General features: G+C 30.7%; 3 protein-coding genes across 4 annotated transcripts; 2 read left to right on the top strand and 1 right to left on the bottom strand.

Moving 5' to 3' along the window:
• The first annotated feature begins 141 nt into the window (after nt 1–141).
• Nucleotides 142–2,139, top strand: LOC130442665 (zinc finger protein 26-like). The gene is made up of 2 exons (XM_056776980.1): nt 142–305; nt 449–2,139. Exon 2 carries the CDS (start codon nt 465–467, stop codon nt 2,070–2,072), a length of 1,608 nt encoding a protein of 535 aa, XP_056632958.1. The 5' UTR covers nt 142–305; nt 449–464; the 3' UTR covers nt 2,073–2,139.
• Nucleotides 2,140–3,462: 1,323 nt separating this feature from the next.
• LOC130443561 (macoilin) lies at nt 3,463–14,462 on the top strand. 2 transcript variants are annotated; one of them, XM_056778296.1, is made up of 9 exons: nt 3,514–3,531; nt 3,586–3,680; nt 5,320–5,700; nt 5,757–6,005; nt 6,069–6,203; nt 6,255–6,507; nt 6,570–6,809; nt 8,839–9,148; nt 11,108–14,462. In XM_056778296.1, the coding sequence occupies exons 2-9, from the start codon at nt 3,601–3,603 to the stop codon at nt 11,317–11,319; spliced, it is 1,860 nt and encodes a 619-aa protein (XP_056634274.1). In that variant the 5' UTR covers nt 3,514–3,531; nt 3,586–3,600; the 3' UTR covers nt 11,320–14,462. The 2 variants fall into 2 exon arrangements, with proteins under 2 accessions (XP_056634273.1, XP_056634274.1); XM_056778295.1 differs by having other exon boundaries at nt 3,463–3,680.
• A 4,543-nt stretch (nt 14,463–19,005) lies between these two features.
• LOC130443563 (HUWE1-associated protein modifying stress responses) lies at nt 19,006–23,554 on the bottom strand. The gene is made up of 3 exons (XM_056778299.1): nt 23,222–23,554; nt 21,493–21,570; nt 19,006–21,438 (listed from the first exon to the last, which is right to left on the bottom strand). Exons 1-3 carry the CDS (start codon nt 23,397–23,399, stop codon nt 21,035–21,037), a joined length of 660 nt encoding a protein of 219 aa, XP_056634277.1. The 5' UTR covers nt 23,400–23,554; the 3' UTR covers nt 19,006–21,034.
• Nucleotides 23,555–23,570: the final 16 nt, after the last annotated feature.

Raw genomic sequence — 23,570 nt, 5'->3', positions numbered from 1 at the left:
TTTAGATTCGTTTTATTGGTGTCTTTTTACTTTATATAATTATTAGCAAATTATAACGACCAATCAGTTAGCTCTATTGATATTGACCAATACCGTGCTATTCTATGACAAATTAATACTCGTATGAAAAAGAAGAAGAATATTGCAAACAAAGCTTTAGTACTTCAGCATGTAGCCACGCAGCCATTATCCATTTTTCTTTCGTTGTGACTTTAGCTTGGCTGTCTGACAAACGTGTTGAGGTCTTTTATAAGTTTTGAAAATTTTCAAAATACTATTTTATACCTTTTTAATCATTATAAAAAGTAAGTAAAAAACTTCATTTCGAATAAGAATATAATCGACACATTGTTAATTACATTCGTGTTCAATTTTACCCAGCTTGCATCTAATAAAAAAATTTATTTATTAAAATTAATTGATATTTCATATTCCATCTTTGTTTTAGGTGCTGTAAAACTAATATGGACGAAGAAGAAGATTTGAATTTGTGGGAATGTATAGTGTGTTTCGAAAGTTTTGAATCAAAAATTGATCTCACCGCTCATTTGAGAACTCACGTCGGACTCAAATCGTTTAGGTGTACGATATGCTCGAAATTATTTTTCCAAAATATTCAGCTTCAAGAACATTTGAAAACGCACGAAACCTTTGAAGACACGGAGATTAAACAAGAAATTAAAGATGAAATAGAAGAATTAGAAGCTGCAGATGAAGATAATTTTATTGAATTTAATGTGGAGAAATTGGATGATTATAATGTATCTGAAAATTTGATATTTGAAGGTAATGAAGAGGAAGAAGAACACATCAGGTTTGAAATAATTGGAGATGATGAAGATTCTCTAGGAACAGACGATGATGTTAAGTACTATTCTTCCCAATGTGTAGTGTGTTGTAAAACGTTTTCTTCAGTAAACGATTTATCCTTGCACCTTAAAAAACACATTGGTTTAAAACCGTTTGACTGCACAAATTGTTTACAGTCGTTTTCAACAAAACCTGATTTGGTTAAACACGTACAAACATGCGAAGAAGATACAATTAAAAAGGATCCGACGCTTATAGAAGGAGGAGGTTTCATAGGTTTCAAAGAAGAAGAAAAATATGATACGGAATTGGAAAAAATGAAGTTGGCCGAAGTTATTAGACAGCAAGAAGTTGCGAGGAATATAAAGAGAAAACGCCACATTCGTTCTAAAACTAGGATAAAGTGCCCCAATTGTCCGCTAACGTTCGATAATGTCTGTCATTTTAGAATCCATTATCGTAAATATACAGGAGAGAGGCCTTACAAGTGCGCTATGTGCGACAAATCGTTCGCTAAAAATAGCAACCTTACGTCTCATATTAGAATCCATACAGGAGAAAAACGATTCCAGTGTCCTTATTGCCCGAAAAAAGCGGATCACAAGAGTGCATTGAAAGTTCATATCAGAGTACACACGGGAGAGAAGCCTTACAAATGCCCGATTTGTTTAGAAGAATTTGTCCACAAAAGATCTCGAGACACTCATGTAATGGCTCACAACAACGAAAGACCGTTCGAATGTAACGTTTGTGAAAAAAAATTCATCAAAAAATATAATCTCGAACTACATTTGAGGACCCATTTCGGGATAAAACCCTACGAATGCTCTTCTTGTTGGAAATCTTTTACTTCGAGAAGCTCTTTGAATTTACATATGGATTCGCATGCTTCCACCAAGCCGTTCATTTGTCAAGTATGCGGTAAAGGATTTCCAAGTAAGATTCGATTGAAAGACCATTTGAAGATCCATTCCACTATCAGACCGTTCCAGTGTGAATTTTGCGCCAAGACTTATTATAACAAAGGTCATTTAAGGGAACACCAGAAGATCCACACTGGCTATAAACCTTATAACTGTGAAATATGCTCTAGAGAGTTTGCTCGGAAACAAGATTTGAATATACACATGGATGTACATGCGGGTATTAAACACAACTGCGAATTGTGCCCCAAGAAATTTTCTAGGAAAAGTCGTTTATACCACCATATTCGATTGGTTCATAGAGATAGTTACGCCTTTGAAAATAGTGATGATATATGAAATAATCGAATATATATATATCTACATATTTTATAATTTAGTATAAATATACGCTTCAAATAATTTGGTTTTTATTAACTCTTCCCAATTTCCATAAAATCATGTCTAATATTAAAAAGAAAACATTCATTTTGCTTCCTCTTTACCATCAAACAAAATATAGTATTTCTAAAGTCAATGGGAAATTATACCATCTTTTAATCAATTAAATACATCCTTTTGATCTATATGTGCCTATTAATTTCAATTAATTTACTAATTTTATGCTTTTTCTTTAATAAAAATCACAATTTACTTACAACTTTAATTAAAACGTTATATAATTATTTTTCCTTTAATATTCACCCTTAACCTCATTTCAGATTTTGTTTTATTTTATATACCTTTATATTTCTTTATCAATTCTTCCCTTATTGTATAAAATTATATCACATATTCCAAAACACACAGAACTCTTGCTTCGTCTTTACCAAATATTAAAAAAGTATAGTATTTTCAAAGTCAACGAAAAATTGTAACATCTTCGTTTTCACATATTTTGAGCAAAATAAAAACAACTCAATTTTATTTAATTGACTACTTTCATGCTTGTTCTTCAGTTAAAATCACAATTTATTTATTACTTCAACTGACAAATTATAACATCGTATTATTTCAACTCATTCACCCTTAACCTCAATTCAGAATTTGTGTCCATCAACTTATGCCTATAATATTTTTTTGACAATTCTTCTTTTTTTTTACTTTAAAATTATATCACATATCCAGAAAAACAATCCTTCTGCTTCATCTTTACTAACCATAAAATAAAATATAGTCTTTCTAAAGTCAATGTAAAATTACACCATTGTTCCTTTAACATGTTTGAGGCAAATAAAAACAACTTTTTAATCTACATGTATCTATCAATTTATCATTTAATTTACTACTTTTATGCTTCTTCTTCACTAAAAATTACATAAATTATCGTATTTATCATGTCAATTAAAAAATAAATTATTATCTAACCTCAATTCAGTATTTCTTTATTTTGTTGATAATTTTTTTTCGGCTCGTTAATAACATATTCCAAGTTGAAATTTTAAATGGAAAAATTAAATTATTATCTAATATATTTAGAAATTGCTACTACCTGTTTTTTACTGTATTCATACTTGATGATACAGTTTTTAACCTAATTCAATATTAAAACATTAAATAATTTTCACTAATCTTTTATATAAGATATCAAGATACTTATTATGTAAGTACAACTTATATAGAAAGAATTTTTTAAAAAACTAATAATTAATTCATTTTAATTTCCAAAAATTTTATATAAATATCCGAAGAGGTTTTTGAAAAAGCGCGAAATGTGGCGCCCTCTAAGCGAGCGGTATGGAGTCAAACTAGTTGACAACAAATACATTTTTACGACAGAAGTGAGGTTTTTGTGACCAGAAATCCATGAGAGAAATAAGTATAAATTTAAATCCTTGAGTGGAGTGAGCTAAATAATTATTTTAGTGTATAGGTTTCGGGTGAAATTATGAAGAGGCGAAATGCTGAGATCGCTAAAATGAGAAGACCCTTGAAAAAGAACAAAATTACCGAAGGATTTTACGGAAGGTACGTTTCCGTGTTTAGATTGTGACCTATAGATAGGTACATAACGGGTATTATAACATTCTAAACTTTTTCATCCCATATGTGGGTTCAAAATGGCTGGTTTCCCTAAACAAATGTTAATTTTCTTCAACATTACTTCATATTTAAAGTTTCTGGTATAATAATTTTTTATGACAACATATTTAGGATGTTGTATTATTTTTTAAGGATTATTATGAAATATTATTAACATCCTAGGTTAGAATTACAACTGTCAAAACAAAATTTATTTTTAACTTTTATATCTGTATAATGTATTCAATAACACGTTTTTTTACCTTAATTGACACACATTTGTAATTAACAACTAGTAATCTTCAAGGGTTGAATACACTGTACTGGAAACTTTATATTTTATAATTCTTTAGAAATTTATCAAGATAATGTTTTTCAGTGAACTATTTTTGGAAAACCTGCATTTTTTTTACTACCACGTGAATAAATTTGTTATATCTAGATTCAGTATACATGTGAAAAGCTCTACGCACATTCAAAGCAACTACGCTTTATACAGTTTAACCTGTATTGCTACTAAGAAATTAAGTTTATTAAAAATTTTTGCTATTTATTTAAATAGAAAAATCTTATCTGTACTTGAGATTTTTCAATGATATTTATTTCGTTTACATCAAAAAGCGATAGAAAAAACTATATTTCCTTTATTTTTACTTAAAATACTTACATTTCATCTATAATATTGATATTAGATGCTTTGCATGACTTATAAGTTATTAAAACTGCATTATAACAAATTGTAGCGTCATTGTTTATCATTAATTAATTCATTTAAATTACTGAATTGTACAGAGATAACATTTTTACTCAAAAATAAATACATAGAAATGTAAATCAACAAGAAGAGAAGTTTCATTCACATGTATTTATCTCGGAAAGTATTTAACATGTGAAAGAAAGTTGACAAACAAAAATTATATCAAAATAACTAGAAATAGTTGATGAATAATAATGTGGGATAGAGTTGAATAGTTAAAATATTATGATAAAGTGTAGACTATAGTGGTAGAGATGGGGAATAATAGTTGTTAAAATTTATTTAAAAACCCAGCCATATTAGGTTTTTCCAAGGGTTTTATTATTTGGAACCTCCAATATTTGCAATGAATAGAATTAATTTTGAAAAAAAAATTAATATTTTGATGTATACGACATATGAATACCAATAAAAACCTTTTTTTAATGAATTTAAACAAAGAAATTTGTTTTTTAATGTAATAGGTAAGATTTGCATATATATATAGACATGTTTTAATCAAAAACCCAGTTTGAGAGTGGGTTTTTTGTGCTTAAACAACCCCACAAGAAAGAAATAATTTCTATTCATGTAATTAGATATAATAAAAGATCAAATTATTGTAATTTTATAATAATTATACAAAAACCAAACCCACTCAGTTTTTTTGAGTGTTTTATTATCTGGAAGCTTCAAAATTATCAGTAAATGGAAGCAATTTCAAAAATAAATAAATATTTTGAAGTAAACTACATTCGAATGTCAAATTTGATTATAAAAACCTTTAATTTTTGAATTTAGAAGATGAAATTTCCTATTTTAATGTAATAGGTATGATTTTCATTCCAGCACACTTCTGTATTTGAAATTTGTAATTCTATGGGTCTTGGTAATATTGGCAGACTTCATATTGGAATTCCGTTTTGAATTCTTGTGGCCATTCTACTTACTCCTACGTTCAGTTTACGACTCATTCAAATATCAAGGCTTGGCCTTTTCGATATTCTTTGTATGCATAGCGTTAACTTCAGACATGCTGTGCTATTTTTTCATACCAGTTCACTGGTTATTCTTCGCGGCAAGTACTTACGTATGGGTGCAGTACGTTTGGCACACAGACAAAGGTATCTGCGCCCCCACGATCATCCTCTGGGTTTTGTTTGTATATCTGGAGGCAGCTGTCAGGTTAAGGGATATCAAACATATGCCAGGACATTTGGACCTGTGCAGGTGAATTTGTCAATTTTACCATTCACATTTTGGAATCTTATCGTTTATTATTTTAGACCGTTTGCAGCACATTGTATAGGTTATCCCGTGGTAACTTTGGGCTTCGGCTTCAAATCTTATGTAGGGTATAGGATGAGGCAGCGCAAACAACAAGTAGTGGCCAAAGAGAATCAGTTTTATATGCAGCTGATGCAACAGGCGTTGCCGATAGAAACGTGCGCTGTTGCGCCAGAGCAGGTCGAACCTGTCTCAAATGCCGTCGTACCTGTTCAGCCCGTGCTGAATCATAGTAAAATACAAAACAGGTAATTATAAAATTTTCTGGTCTGGTCCTTCGGGATGATGTAAATGCGTTTATTATTTTGTAGTAGGCAGTCCCATGAGAAGAATGGCCACATTCCGAACGGGGCGATAGCCAACGGCGTACATAATACAAAATCACATCACAGAAAATCGGTGGAGAAATGTAAAGATCAAGATCAACACGGGAACGATCACAATACGTAAGTTTATAGTAAGTCGAATGAAGTTTTGTTTCATATAATTATTTTTAGGAAACATTCGGATCGACATATAGACCGACAGAAAGTGAACCACGCACACACAAATGGTTCGGTGGTAAATACGTCGATGGAAGAAGGAAACGGACACGAGACAGAAATGAAACCGGTGCGAAGGAGGGAAAAGAAAGAACAGGATAAAGAACGAGAAGCTGCGGAGTATTTGCAAAGGTTAGAGACCGACTGTAAGAAGTTGAGGTCCGATTTGCATTTAAGCAGAGCTAGCGAACAAGATCTGAGGTTGCAGGTAAATATTATTCATTTAGTGTTGACGTTTAATTTGATTTTTTCTTTTTTTCGTTTATTCAGGTGGCGTCTTTGACGACTTCAGAAAAAGTGTCTAAAGGCGAGATATCTTTGTTGCAAAGGGAGGTAGAAGAATTGCAGCAACGGTTGCAGAGCGCCCAAAGTACAAAATCTTCCGATAAACAAACAATTAGTAATTTAGAACGACGCTTGGCCGAAGAGAGACGGCTCAGATCTAGTCTGGAATCGCAACTCAACCAGGAAAGGAAGAACAGGAAACAAGAGGAAGCCAGAGCGGCGCAGGTAAGGCGAAATTTTAATTAGTGTATTTTTTTTCTGATAAATTCAATAATTGATCCCTAATTTCTTAGAAATAATCCCCTTTCATAATTATTATTAAAAATTTTTGATTTATTTATAGTGAAATATTGAATTTTCCCTCCTTTTTTGTATCTAGATTTAAAAATATATAAAAAAAATACCATTTTATTTTCATTTTCCAAAATATGTATGAATATCTCCGATTTACAGTTAAAATAGGCAACGTTGCAAATCGTTAAATTGATGGCGACGTTCATATAGTCCAGGAAACAAAAATCTAAAAAATTTTCGAGCTCTATATCTATAAAAAAATACATTAAAAATTGCAATTGAAACAATTTCATCTCAATCTTGTGAAATATGTATAAATTTCTCTGATTTGCATATAGGCAACATCGTAAAACGTCAAATTAATGATAATATTTATGTAGTCCTGTAAATAAGGGTCAGAAATTTGATTAAGTTAAGGAAATCTTGTTAAACGTTCACAAAGTTTTAATTACCAAATCCCATTTTTTTAAATTTGAAAATGTTCAAAAAACAAAAAAAAATATTTTTTGTCGTATATCCTGGAAATCAAACACTTAGGAAATATTCATTATCTATAAAAGTGATGTCAATACTTTTTGTACAAACGAGTCCAAAAACCCATAATTTCGATCAAAAATAGCAGTTTCATTCCTCCAAAATAATTTTAAAGCAATTTTTTCGAGGTTGAAATCAATATTTACTGTATTATATAATCATCACTGACATAGAATTGAAATAGGCAACATGGCAAATCGGTTAAATTCAGGATGGCAGTCGAATTTCGTATTGAGGTTATGTTTGTGTTGTTTACTTTGTATCCTTTCGTTTTCGTGGATTTTCTTGTGCTTTTTATTGTTATTTCTCCTATGCCTATAGAGGTTTATAAACCTATACCTTAGCTCAGTGTTTTTTTGAACTGTTCTTATTAAAAATCAAGGTGAATAAATATGTATATGCTAAACTTTTTTATTGATAACCAAATGCAGGTATTTTGATTATATTAGTACAATAATTATAGAAATTATTGAAAAATACAATGAAAAGCAGTAAAAAATCATTCATTACAATCTAAAAGGTAGTTATCAGTATAAGATTAAACAACATTACGAAAAAATTTATACGTTAATTGATATACTCTTTTTGCACACATTTATATATTATAAGTATCATTTTCTTAATTTTTATATTAATAAACAAGTGAAAATATTTAAATTTGTGTAATAGTTTACTTAAATACAATAAAAAACCATTTGTATTAACAAGTACGTCAACATAACCTACAAATTTCATATACAATTTAATGGAATCAATAATTATCGTTTTTTTTACACTTGAAAAGATTATTTAATTAAACAAAAATAATTTTAATCAAATATTTATTTCAACAAGTGAAAGTAATTTACATAAATGACTAAGTATTGATAAAAATAATCAAAAACTTTACGATAACTGCATATACTTATTAATGTATTTAATTAATATTTTAGTTAAATATCTACTGAAAATTTTCAATTCTCATATTTTTATCTTACATTTTCAATCAAAATACGACTTTTTTATAGAAATAGTATTTTTATTGACATACAGGGGGAAGTTGGTTTGTTCTTTATGAACTTGACATTTGACATGACTCAGTGACAAAAATCAGTCTCCTGAAGCTCTTATCTAGTTTATATTAAACTAAATTCTATCGAATATCATTATAAACTTTCATATATAATTATTATATCAAATTTATAACATTATTTTGAAAATACATATTTAAATTGATATCAACCGAAAGTTTCCTTAATTTCTTTTCACTCTTCATTACAAATTCTAATTCTAATCTACTATTACTATTAAAGTTGACTCGTTTATCATAAATATATATATATATATATATATATATATATATATATATATATATATATATATAACAAATCAAGTGGTCTTATAAAAATATTTACAGGGTGATAACTAAATGTTAAAATTCTAACAGGTGGCAGCTCAACAATCGTCACGTGGTGAATGCACTGAATCGTGTAAAGCCCGTCGACGAGAATTGGAATCGGAGATAGCGGATCTTCGAGCTTCCAAACATTGGCAGGAGGATCGTTTGCAGGTGCTCGAAAGGGAAAGTAGCGCGTTGAGCGAACAAATACGCGATACCGATTTATTGATGTCTGCGTTATCGGCCATGCAAGAAAAGAATACCCACTTGGAGAATTCACTTTCGGCGGAGAATAGAATCAAATTGGATCTGTTCAGCGCTTTGGGTGAAGCCAAGAGGCAGCTCGAAATCAGAGAAAGTGAGTTTCGTTTTTATAATAATTATACAAAAGTTATCGAACATTGTTTCTATTGGTTTTTTTTAAAAAAAAAAGGTCTGGAAACTGTATTATTTTTGTTTTTGGGGTAATTCGGTTGTTTCTGTGGATTTTAATTGTCATTTTCCTTTGCTGAGAGTTGTCGAAACGATATGGAAAGATTAACCCTTTTAATGGTGTAGTTTCTTTGGTCTCAAGAGTTTTGGTTAATCTGGCAACATTATCTTTATATATTTGATCTAATTATGGAATTTTCTGTACGCTTTGTCTATGATTTTGTTGAAAAACTATAACGAAGGATCGATTTTTTGAACGATGGGGGTGTTTGACATAAAAAAATTCTTTTTGGTGATTTTTTATTTGATTATAACAATTTTTCGTGCAATTACATTTTTATTTTCACTTTTTCGTACATTTACTAACTGATTAAGTATATAATGTTGTTATTGTACAGTGTGATCTTAAAATAACCGACCTTAGAAGGTAGAACTAAGTAAAACCTTTTAGTTTATGTCGTTTGTTCAATTTCAAGAGTTTTACTACGTTTTGGTAAATCTGGCAACGTTATCAATGGATATTCGATTCATTTATGAAATTTTTTGATCGTTTTGTCTACGATTTTGTTTTAAAACTATAATAGTGGATTAATTTTGTTATCGATTTGTCTATTTGAATTCGAAACATTTGTGTTTATGATTATTTCTTTGATTACAACAATTTCTCGTGCAATTTCATTTTTATTTTTGTTATTAATGCGTTTTTTAACTAATTGAGTGTAAAATGATGTTTTAATATACGGTGTGATCTCAAAATAACTGAAATTTGATGGTAGAATGTGGTAGTAACTGTTTGTTTATGTCGTTTGTTCAATTTCAAGAGTTTTACTACGTTTTGGTAAATCTGGCAACGTTATCAATGGATATTCGATTCATTTATGAAATTTTCTGATCGTTTTGTCTACGATTTTGTTTTAAAACTATAATAGTGGATTAATTTTGTTATCGATTTGTCTATTTGAATTCGAAACATTTGTGTTTATGATTATTTCTTTGATTACAACAATTTCTCGTGCAATTTCATTTTTATTTTTGTTATTAATGCGTTTTTTAACTAATTGAGTGTAAAATGATGTTTTAATATACGGTGTGATCTCAAAATAACTGAAATTTGATGGTAGAATGTGGTAGTAACTGTTTGTTTATGTCGTTTGTTCAATTTCAAGAGTTTTACTACATTTTGCTAAATCTGGCAACATTATCAATGGATATTCGATTCATTTATGAAATTTTCTGAACGTTTTGTCTATTATTTCGTAAAAAAACTATAATGGTGGATTCATTTTGTTATTTTCCCGTACAATTTCACTTTTATTTTCAATTTTTCTTACATTTGCCAACTAATTGAGTATAAAAATGTTGTTATTATACAGTGTGACTCAAAATCAACCCAACTTTTAATTGAATTAAAAAAAATAATGAAACAAAAAATTTTCTTCATGTAATGAATTCAAAAATGGCCCGTCTAATATTTTCTTTTAAAAAATACAAAACTACTTGATATATAGAGTTGATTGCGTCATTATTTCTTCTTCTTTCTCGACCTTTAAGGGCCCCCAAATCTTTCCAGTAGATCAACTGTGTTCCATTTGACCTGGAACTTGCTATAATTGTTCCAGATAAGGAGCTCGGTCTTCAGCACCATCTTGTATCGTTCATAATGGTCTTGGATATCCTCCGGTACCAGGTTATTGTTTTTTTTTAGTCTTCTACGTTGTCTTTTTGGTTATTCCAGAAGAATACTGCTTCTGTACTCATTCTGATCTTCCATTACGTTTACGTATTAGGTATCGGTAGATATTAGAAGACGGTCGCTGGTTTTATTTTTTTTGTATAGTTATATGAAGTGAGGCCCCTCTGTAACTAGGTAATGTGTGATTTTCAGACGCTAACCGAGCACACGAGAAAGAAATCGAAGAGCTGAAGAGTAAGATAGCGCAAGTATTGGCTGTGATGCCTACAGATACATTCGGTTCGCCGACGTCGGCTACAAATATTTCCAGAGTCCGTTTAGCCGAAAGTCCTTTGTCGAACCTCGATCCTAATGCTACGGCCTACACGCCCAAAAATTCCCTTGTCGCTTCTACGGAAGCCTAATTAATCTGTCCTCCGATTCGGCGCACCCCCAATTACCTTTTTTTTCGTTTTTTCACTTCACAGTAGATGGCGTATTTGTTTCTAACCTCGAAAAACAGATTTTTCTATTTAATTTTGTGGAATATCCATTTTTGTATGCGATTTGCGCCATTTTTTTCTTCTTCTTGGAACTTTGGATGAACGAATTTTCGAAATACGCCATTTTCTGTAAACAAATTCGTTTTTTATGCCCATCGGTTTGAAAAATAATTTGATTGTATACAAAACATCGTAAACAAATGTCAAAAATTCGATTGGAAAGATTCTTTTAGCCAATCCGGCGAACGCCGCACGGTAGAGACCCGGCTTAAGACATTTATTTTCATCATAAACTGTAATATATTGTAATGCCTTTAATTCCTACGTTAAACGATTGATTCTTGGTTTTAATTGTACAGTGTACGTCAAAAATTCGATTAGAAAGATTTTTTTAGCTAAGAGACCCGGCTTAAGACATTTATTTTCATCATAAACTGTAATATATTGTAATGCCTTTAATTCCCACATTAAACGATTGATTCTTGGTTTTAATAGTACAGTGTACGTCAAAAATTCAATAGATTCCATTCTTTTTACCTTTTCCGGCGAACGCCGTACGGTAGAGACCCGGCTTAAGACATTTATTTTTATCGTAAACTGTAATATATTGTAATGCCTTTAATTCCCACATTAAACGATTGATTTTGGTTTTAATAGTACAGTGTACGTCAAAAATTCGATAGATTCTATTCTTTTTACCTTTTCCGGCGAACGCCGTACGGTAGAGACCCGGCTTAAGACATTTATTTTCATCATAAACTGTAATATATTGTAATGCCTTTAATTCCCACATTAAACGATTGATTCTTGGTTTTAATAGTACAGTGTACGTCAAAAATTCAATAGATTCCATTCTTTTTACCTTTTCCGGCGAACGCCGTACGGTAGAGACCCGGCTTAAGACATTTATTTTTATCGTAAACTGTAATATATTGTAATGCCTTTAATTCCCACATTAAACGATTGATTCTTGGTTTTAATAGTACAGTGTACGTCAAAAATTCAATAGATTCCATTCTTTTTACCTTTTCCGGCGAACGCCGTACGGTAGAGACCCGGCTTAAGACATTTATTTTTATCGTAAACTGTAATATATTGTAATGCCTTTAATTCCCACATTAAACGATTGATTCTTGGTTTTAATAGTACAGTGTACGTCAAAAATTCAATAGATTCCATTCTTTTTACCTTTTCCGGCGAACGCCGTACGGTAGAGACCCGGCTTAAGACATTTATTTTTATCGTAAACTGTAATATATTGTAATGCCTTTAATTCCCACATTAAACGATTGATTCTTGGTTTTAATAGTACAGTGTACGTCAAAAATTCAATAGATTCCATTCTTTTTACCTTTTCCGGCGAACGCCGTACGGTAGAGACCCGGCTTAAGACATTTATTTTTATCGTAAACTGTAATATATTGTAATGCCTTTAATTCCCACATTAAACGATTGATTCTTGGTTTTAATAGTACAGTGTACGTCAAAAATTCGATAGATTCCATTCTTTTTACCTTTTCCGGCGAACGCCGTACGGTAGAGACCCGGCTTAAGACATTTATTTTTATCGTAAACTGTAATATATTGTAATGCCTTTAATTCCCACATTAAACGATTGATTCTTGGTTTTAATAGTACAGTGTACGTCAAAAATTCGATAGATTCCATTCTTTTTACCTTTTCCGGCGAACGCCGTACGGTAGAGACCCGGCTTAAGACATTTATTTTCATCATAAACTGTAATATATTGTAATGCCTTTAATTCCCACATTAAACGATTGATTCTTGGTTTTAATAGTACAGTGTACGTCAAAAATTCAATAGATTCCATTCTTTTTACCTTTTCCGGCGAACGCCGTACGGTAGAGACCCGGCTTAAGACATTTATTTTCATCATAAACTGTAATATATTGTAATGCCTTTAATTCCCACATTAAACGATTGATTCTTGGTTTTAATAGTACAGTGTACGTCAAAAATTCGATAGATTCCATTCTTTTTACCTTTTCCGGCGAACGCCGTACGGTAGAGACCCGGCTTAAGACATTTATTTTTATCGTAAACTGTAATATATTGTAATGCCTTTAATTCCCACATTAAACGATTGATTCTTGGTTTTAATAGTACAGTGTACGTCAAAAATTCGATAGATTCCATTCTTTTTACCTTTTCCGGCGAACGCCGTACGGTAGAGACCCGGCTTAAGACATTTATTTTCATCATAAACTGTAATATATTGTAATGCCTTTAATTCCCACATTAAACGATTGATTCTTGGTTTTAATAGTACAGTGTACGTCAAAAATTCAATAGATTCCATTCTTTTTACCTTTTCCGGCGAACGCCGTACGGTAGAGACCCGGCTTAAGACATTTATTTTTATCGTAAACTGTAATATATTGTAATGCCTTTAATTCCCACATTAAACGATTGATTTTGGTTTTAATAGTACAGTGTACGTCAAAAATTCGATAGATTCTATTCTTTTTACCTTTTCCGGCGAACGCCGTACGGTAGAGACCCGGCTTAAGACATTTATTTTTATCGTAAACTGTAATATATTGTAATGCCTTTAATTCCCACATTAAACGATTGATTTTGGTTTTAATAGTACAGTGTACGTCAAAAATTCGATAGATTCTATTCTTTTTACCTTTTCCGGCGAACGCCGTACGGTAGAGACCCGGCTTAAGACATTTATTTTCATCATAAACTGTAATATATTGTAATGCCTTTAATTCCCACATTAAACGATTGATTCTTGGTTTTAATAGTACAGTGTACGTCAAAAATTCGATAGATTCCATTCTTTTTACCTTTTCCGGCGAACGCCGTACGGTAGAGACCCGGCTTAAGACATTTATTTTTATCGTAAACTGTAATATATTGTAATGCCTTTAATTCCCACATTAAACGATTGATTTTGGTTTTAATAGTACAGTGTACGTCAAAAATTCGATAGATTCTATTCTTTTTACCTTTTCCGGCGAACGCCGTACGGTAGAGACCCGGCTTAAGACATTTATTTTTATCGTAAACTGTAATATATTGTAATGCCTTTAATTCCCACATTAAACGATTGATTTTGGTTTTAATAGTACAGTGTACGTCAAAAATTCGATAGATTCTATTCTTTTTACCTTTTCCGGCGAACGCCGTACGGTAGAGACCCGGCTTAAGACATTTATTTTTATCGTAAACTGTAATATATTGTAATGCCTTTAATTCCCACATTAAACGATTGATTCTTGGTTTTAATAGTACAGTGTACGTCAAAAATTCGATAGATTCCATTCTTTTTACCTTTTCCGGCGAACGCCGTACGGTAGAGACCCGGCTTAAGACATTTATTTTTATCGTAAACTGTAATATATTGTAATGCCTTTAATTCCCACATTAAACGATTGATTCTTGGTTTTAATAGTACAGTGTACGTCAAAAATTCGATAGATTCCATTCTTTTTACCTTTTCCGGCGAACGCCGTACGGTAGAGACCCGGCTTAAGACATTTATTTTCATCATAAACTGTAATATATTGTAATGCCTTTAATTCCCACATTAAACGATTGATTCTTGGTTTTAATAGTACAGTGTACGTCAAAAATTCAATAGATTCCATTCTTTTTACCTTTTCCGGCGAACGCCGTACGGTAGAGACCCGGCTTAAGACATTTATTTTCATCATAAACTGTAATATATTGTAATGCCTTTAATTCCCACATTAAACGATTGATTCTTGGTTTTAATAGTACAGTGTACGTCAAAAATTCAATAGATTCCATTCTTTTTACCTTTTCCGGCGAACGCCGTACGGTAGAGACCCGGCTTAAGACATTTATTTTTATCGTAAACTGTAATATATTGTAATGCCTTTAATTCCCACATTAAACGATTGATTCTTGATCTTAATAGTACAGTGTATGCCAAAAAGTCTATTGGAATGATTTTTTTTTTCGCTCTGTGTGGCTGTTATCCGGCGAATGCCGTACGGTAGAAACCAGGCTTTAGATTTTTGTACCTACAATTAACACTACCATATTAAAATGTAGATAATTCCCACATTAGACGATTAATTTATACAGTGTGCGTCAAAAATTCGTAGGTTATATTTTATTTACTTTATCCGGCAATTGCCGTACGGTAGAGACCCGGCTTAAAACTTATCTTCTGTATAATATATTATAACGTTGGTAATTTCAACATTAAACGATTCATTTTTAATCTTATATACAGTGTACGTCAAAAATTCGATAGGTTCGTTTATTTTTTTGGAAAAATTTCACTTAAACGTACAATTATTTTGATTACGATGTTTTGTTTTGAAAAAAAAAATTTTCTTTTTTTTTTTTTCTTTTTTTCCCTCTCGAACTGAATACCAGCTTGCGGTGCTGAATTATTTGTTACGTTTTTGAGTTCCTGTGTTATTCTCCTGTCGTATGTTTTGAAATATCTCCCATTATATAAATTTATTTTTTTTATTTTTTATTTTGCATATTTCGAGCGACTCGGGAGAAATTTATTCAAATAAATTTTTAACGACGATCCTGTCTTTTTATTTCGAAACATTTAGTGACGTCATTATTGGTTAATATGGTAGGCGACAAAGTGTCATAATTATCAGTCAATGCAAAAAGTTTATAGCCGTTGTTTAGTGGGTTGTACAGCTATTAAATTACACTATGGCTGACGAGGTATGTGTAACTTAGAAGATCGAGGCCATTTTGAAACAACAAAAAACAGAAGAATAACTCACACCTGCTAGCATGTGTCATTTGTCATTTATATTTTCACTTATTTTTATTATATTAATTCGAAAAATTATTTTGTTTAAATTAGGAAACATACCGTGGGAGAATAGCACGAAATTCCTCTCCCTCAATTTATGACTAAGGTACTGGGGGGTCGATAATAAACGACTAAATTTTTTTTTGTTGTATATATAAGCGTATTGGTACTGATTTTGCTATTGGCTGATTCGTTATGATCTCTATAAAAATTAAGGATCTTAAAAAAATTGCGTTCGCTTATTTGGAATTTATTTTGGTTGTTAGTATCGAAAAAAAAATGAAATAAACGTTAAAACAGTCATTTTAGTTATTTACGCTAAAAAAATCGAAAAAATTAAAAATATGTTTTTATCCAACATACCCTGTATATATACCATTCTGAAATATACTAATTTGATAATAAATTAATGTGCGGAAACCATTTTTAATAAATAATTCGTTCCACAAAAGTATAAACACGCAAGAAGATGCAATACAACCTTCATATAGTGAAATATTCAGTTAATAATAACTTACAACTGTCAAATCTTGTGCTGATGTAAATACAAAATCAAGACTGAAAATAAAAAAGAAGAATTGACATAAGGAGCGCCAACTCACGTATTCTGTGGTTTAACGTTGTTTATATTTTCATCCAAGCAATCTAACGAAATGACAAAGTCACTCATTTAAAAATGGCCGCTATGCGGTAAACAAATACAGTTGTCCTAAGATACTTCGTGGTTTGTGAACTAATTTATTCGATTTCAGACTTTATTATTTCAAGTTTTATTGAGAAATGGTTTATTACTTGCATTAGTAAGAAATTTCTCTAAAGTTAGAGGTGGAAATACAGTTTGAAAAGTATATATACTTCTGAAAAATGAGCAGGATTCTGGATTATTTTCTTGTGTTTGTCAAGATGCAATTTTATTATTGGGTTTAGAAGGTTAAGTAAAAGATAATTTTCAAGTTTTTGGGATGATAATTCTTGTCCCGTGGTAGCCATCTTGCAAAACGGGGTGCAAACCCTTTTTTCGTTATATCTCTGTAACTAACAATCTCACAGAAATTTTGATAGGACATAATTTACAGCAAATTGCATTGTCTACAATTATGTTTATATAAATTTTTTCCATATAATCAAAAGTAAAGATTTTATTAACAAAATTAAGAGAAATTTTTTTGTTATAAACTTTTGCAAACCAATTTTGTATGTGATCTTTTAACGAATATTTTGTACATTTAGAGCGTTCCAAAGTTTATCAATATTCATAAGTATACAGTGAAAATTAAGTGTTTTTCTTTATTTTCATATTAAATGTTTCTACCCCTAGTAACTACGCTATAACTTATTTATTGACTCTTTCCCACGTTACCCTTGAGGTAATCTCTGTAGGGCCTTATCCACGAACAACTGAATGATTAATTCTTCGATGGTCCCAGCTTCGGTTCAGGATCTAATTCTGTATCAAAAGTGGAGGTTTTAGATACAATGGGAATTAAAATAAGAGTCATGGTTGGTAGATCATCTTCTAATCCATTTTTTTTTCATTGATTTTGATGTTGCTACAGGTTTGAATTGACATTCAAATGTTTTTATACTTTATCTAACAACAATCTTCAGGGTTGTTTTCAGATTGAGTATCGTAATACAATTGAAGAGTGTTGAAAAGGGGCTGCATCATGGGTTGGAGGAAAAGATAAAAAACTGAATAAATTTTTTGTTATTACTTTTATACTTTCTAGAGAATTGAATTTACTACAATCGTTTTATTGTAAAATGAAAAAATAAAATTATTTTTGTTAATATCTTCTTTATTTCTAATTTTATGAAAAAAATTTATATAAACAAAATGATAGAAAATGCAATTTTCTACAAATTATGTAGTTACAAATTTTCTGTAAGATCTTTAGTTAGGGAGATATAGACGTTTACACCCCATACAGCCCCAGGAGTTTAGCTCCTAGTAACCCCCCAAATATCTCAACAATGTACTTGTAAACAATATTTTAACGTTTATTGCATTTTTATCGATAATTTAACAATATTTGTTTTAAAGAAAAATTGTTAGGTTGGTATAAAAAAATTATTTTTTTTTGTTAATAAAAAGTTTTTGGAATTTATATATTTTCGTTTCGTTATTGCGGGTTGTAAATACATTTTTTGGTGAAAATATATTTTTTTTTGTATTAATTTGACAAATTATATTAATTTTTGATATTTTAAGCATTGTACTTAAATTAAAATAAAATGTATTGATAAGATTTTGTTCTAAACAAAAACTTTATTTGGGGTAATTTTTTTGGGGTTAAGTTCTCTACCAATGGTTGTAAAAGTTATCGGAAAGTTTCCCAACTGTGATTAGATTGAACGGTTTTCGGGTTTTGTTATATTTGTAAAAATTATAGTTTGATATGTCACAGTTGGAAACTTTGTTTTTCAACAAGATGCGTTTAAGTTATTTTTGCCATATTTATATTTGTTGACGTCTTTTTGTATCTTCTAGTATTTATTTTTTTACTGTTTATTTTTACTTCTTTAATAAACACTTTGTCGCTTACTTGGGGCTGCAAATGAGCTGAAAGTAAAATGCATGCTGTGTGATTAAGACTTTATGACTTTTTCGTTTTGAAATAATAAAATCCTTAAAGGATACATGAACATATACAAGATTTTTTATTTTTACCCGAAATTCCATTCCATTTTAGTACCTAAATTCTACTAGCACCATAATTAGAGCTACTTATTTACCTAAATCTCGTCGAAACTTACATCGAGATATAACTGTGTAGTTTGGTAAAGTTGTCGAAGTGCTTGATTTGAAATAAAACCACTACTTTATAATTTAAATAATTGTTTATTTTAGATTAATAATTTATAAATTTTAAATAGTTCTAATTATCAAAAAATTTACAACAATGAAAACAAATAAGTTTCAACAGCGATTTTTGGAGCCAAAGAAATTACAGATCAAATCTAACAGCCAATTCTCATTATTTCCTAGATACTAAAAAATTTCTTACATTTTACATTTTGATAACGAATTAGGAAAAAAATGGTAGAAAGTTATAAGTACTTAAAACATACCTAAAGGTGGAAAAAAGGATAAAGATCGACACCCACTAGCAACACATCGGTTCAGGTGGTACACTTTTGTAATACGCTTTGAGTACGTTACGGAGACCTAGAATATTTAGAAAAATGAGCTTCTGCAACTACGGTTTTGCATAGCAATAGAAAAAGATTTTGAGTTTCTAAAATCAAAAAAAGTCGTTAAAAACATGATGATTTCCATGAATTAATTCCATAACTACAATCAGATCCTAGTTGGTATCATATGTACTTCCGTAAAAGCAAAAGAGGAGCATTGAGACAGTTTCTTAACTCGTGTAGGTTATATCAGAAAATTTCGAATCGTCCCACGTGGGATGGAAAAACATTTGCACATATATTAGACACGTCTCGTGGGGTGGTTGGTGCTAGTGAAATTCTAGTATCGACTGTTAGATATGATATATCGAAATATAAATTAAGAAAACTACTAAACCGTTCTTCTTTGGGAAACAATAATTATTTTATAAATATCAAAAAGTTTCGATTCCCAACTATTTGCATCAGTTGAACAAAGTTCAATGAAAAGTAGGTTAAATCGAAGCATCACTCGATCATCAAATGTTTCCAGATTTTTATTTTTGGCCACTTTTTTTCAAGAATTTCAGGCTTTTTGAGTTTTTTTTTATTCCAAATGAATCATTTCTAGTATTTTGATAATTAGAATACCCAATGTCGCGAGATGATGAAGGGATGCTAATCCGTAATAACAAAACAACATCCATACCCTCGAACTTTGTTCAACTTTAACCATTATGTGTATGTAAAATTAAACGAAAGATTATGTACACATTTTTTTAATAATCTTATACCAAATATTAATCTTTGTTTTAAATTATTCAAAAACAATTACAGTATGTACAAATTACACGTGCTAGTTGTCAGATTTTATATACAAGTATTGAGGTTATGATAATTAGAGATGGGTCGATATTTTAGGAACGTAACGTAATGTTCTGCTAATACCAAGTAACAGAATATCACAGTGATGCCAGATTGAGAATTAAATATAAAAAAAGATCGATGTTTGATAATCATGATATTACAACGACGACATCACAGTATTGTAACCTCCAGTATCACCAATAAAGACCAAATGACGAAATCAGTGATTAAATCACAGTATTACAAAGTCACCCATCACTAACAATTTTAAAATCGTGAAATCGACCGTCGCTGGCAGTGATTAAATCACAGTGTTACGTCACAATATTGTAACGCCCATCATCACTAAAAAATTACAATATCGTGAAATAGTGACCGAATAACAGTATTGCGAGATCGATCGAAACTAACAGTGATTAAATCACAATGTTACGGGATCGACCATCATAAACAGTGATTAAATCACAGTTTTGCGAAATCGACTATCAATAACAGATACAAAATCACAGTATCGCGATATTGCCAATCACTAACGGTTATTAAATCACAGTGTTATAAAGTCGACCATCATAAAGAGTGATTAAATCACAGTATTGTAACGCCCACCATCACTAACAAATACCAAATGACTATGACGTGAAATGGTGACTGAATAACAGTATTTTTAAATCAAACTTAACTAACAGTGATTAAATCACAATATTGCAAAGTCGAGCATCTCTACACTTTACAATGTTGTGAAATGGAACATGATCTTTAAGACTTGAGAGAAAAATAATAAAATTTAATTTTGAAAATGTTAAATACCTCATAAGAGCAAGACAACGAGCACGTCCCCCTTACAATATCAAAATAATCCAACGTTAACTTTCACATAAATCGAGCTCGTTTTTGAGTGGGACTACCCATGGTGACATCCGAAGGACTCGCCGGTCTCTTGGTATGGCGCGCCATTTCTCCAGTAATAAAGGCACACAACGGGGAAGTGACTAAGGCTTCCCTAAAGGTGCGTAAATTCGGATCTACAATATCTTGATTTGCAACGTTCGGAGGTGGTGATAAGTTTCGTGGCCTCGGCGATAACCTGTGATGAGAATGGTGATGATGTTGGCGACTAGGTGGCGGAGGATGTTTTCCGGCTAAATATGCTAACAGATCTTCCCTACGTATTAAACGCTTTTTCCTTTTGGCCCAATTGAATATTTCGATATTCCTCTTCTGGTAACCGCTCTGTTTAGCTAATTCTCCCGTTCTTCTTAGACTTTCGCTAGAATCTGTTAAAATATGATGTTAAATTATGATTTAGTTACGAAATTAGGTAGTTATACCTCTATATAAGGATGTAACAGTGCCGGCTGCTGTTTGAAATTGTAACCATATAGCTGCTGGTTCGCCCGAATACCTATCTGAAAAACAAACCAGATTTTTCTATATTCCATCAAACTATTTTAGATAATTTAGCTACAGGAAACATAATTCATCTTTTTCCGTCTAAATACTTGAAAAAAAACTTTTTAATTTCAATTTAATCTAGTAAATTAATCAATATTGGAAGTTATATTAACAACAACGGCTTACTTCAAGATATGCACAAGAATATGGATATCCAACAAGGTAATATGATTCTATAACATTTATTTAATAAAAACTGATTAAAACTGTTATTAAACTCAGTTAAATATTACAACATATATTAAAATGTGAAAAAGAATATGCAAAAATTGAAAATTAACTTTATTATAAAGGAAATAATGTTTCAAATCGGTACAACCGATATTGGCAAACCTAGTGGCACTACTACCATGTGTCATAACAATTTCCAGCGCCCTTGAATTACAGGCGCCCTATATGTAAGATAAAATTCATAATCGAAGTCAATATTACACGATATAGAAAAGATTTTGATAAGAAATCAAAAAAAAAAACTAATAAAGCATGCAGGTTAGGTTAGGTTAGGTTAGGTTACAAACCATATGTTCTCGATGAATTAGAGGTTGTGTTGGGGATGATTTTAAATTTATATTAATCATAAACCTCTCGATTTTAAAACAAACATAAAATCCATGCTTAAAATCCTTAAATAATAAAAGTTTCTAAGGTAAAAATGGTTTTTCTATATTAACCTTTCCGGTTTCATAACTACAAGAGCTAAAAAAAGTTTTGCTATATCAAAACAAAAAAAACTGATTCCAAATTTCTACCTATTATCTATAGATACCAAACATCTTGAAAAACTGGAATCTTCCTAAAGCTAATGATGATTCAATTAATAAATTCGACAAATAAAAAGAAGTTAATTGTTTATTTGATTCCAATTCTTTTTCTAAATACCTCCTAAAGTGAAATTTAGTGACAAAGTTTTTATATTATCCAATATCAGTGCTTTTGTTTCTTTGAAAAAAAAAATTTACCCTTCATTTGAGCTTCTCTGTAGTTTAGTTAAGAAACCCCCCTAACAAATTTCGTCACGGGATTCATTTAGAACAATCTACGCCACTAGGAAAATCGTAATAACGTTATAAAAAAATTGAACCCATAAAAAATTATATATGATGATATTAATTATAATATTAACAATAGATTAATAATATAATAACATTTATTGTATATATAAGAAATTATTTTGAACACGAATTATTCAATTTTGAATATAACTAACTAGGAATACGAATTTATCTGTACCAATATATTACTTAACTTTGTGTTCGTTAATATTAAAACACGTATTTTAATTAATATCGTAGGGTACATCAACTATTATCTAATTTATATGTTATAGTTTAAAAATTAGCCTTAAAATTATTTGAACTTCCTTTACAACACAAGGTCACGTTTAGACTACTGCATTATAAATTACGATGTCATATTTATTTCAAGACATTCAATAATCACTTTTCAGAATATTTATTAAAAGAATTTCAATTTATTTACCGACTAAATTGGAAAATTTGATAAATAATTGCAATGTCAACAAAATGTCGGGAGAAATAATTAGAACGCCCACCTTTTAATACAATTAAATTTTTTTTCATACAACCCCACGTTTATGAAACGTACCTCGATAAAGTTGGGCCACGGCTGCCGCGGAATCTTGAAAGGAAGACCATATTTTTGTTTGAAAATTATTGGTTTCGGATATTAGATTTTGTTCGAAATTTGGTTGTTCTTCCAGTGAATCCGCACACTGTTGTTCCCAACTGGTTAACCAATTATCTTCGCCACTTTCACCGTTCATTTTTTCTATAATTATCACCTTTAAAATACGACTCCAATACGAAATATAAGAGTTACTACGCGACAATTTTCAGCTGTGGACAAACGTGTCCGACATTTTCTTTTGCTTTGTGGTACGTTTTAATACGTTGCCAAACTTCCCGATAAAATAGAATCAATACAGAAATGGACA

This window comes from Diorhabda sublineata, chromosome 4, assembly GCF_026230105.1.
Source record: "Diorhabda sublineata isolate icDioSubl1.1 chromosome 4, icDioSubl1.1, whole genome shotgun sequence".
NCBI lineage: Eukaryota > Metazoa > Arthropoda > Insecta > Coleoptera > Chrysomelidae > Diorhabda > Diorhabda sublineata.
Note: the sequence above shows the minus strand (reverse complement) of the source record. Positions and strands in the feature narration are given on the sequence as shown.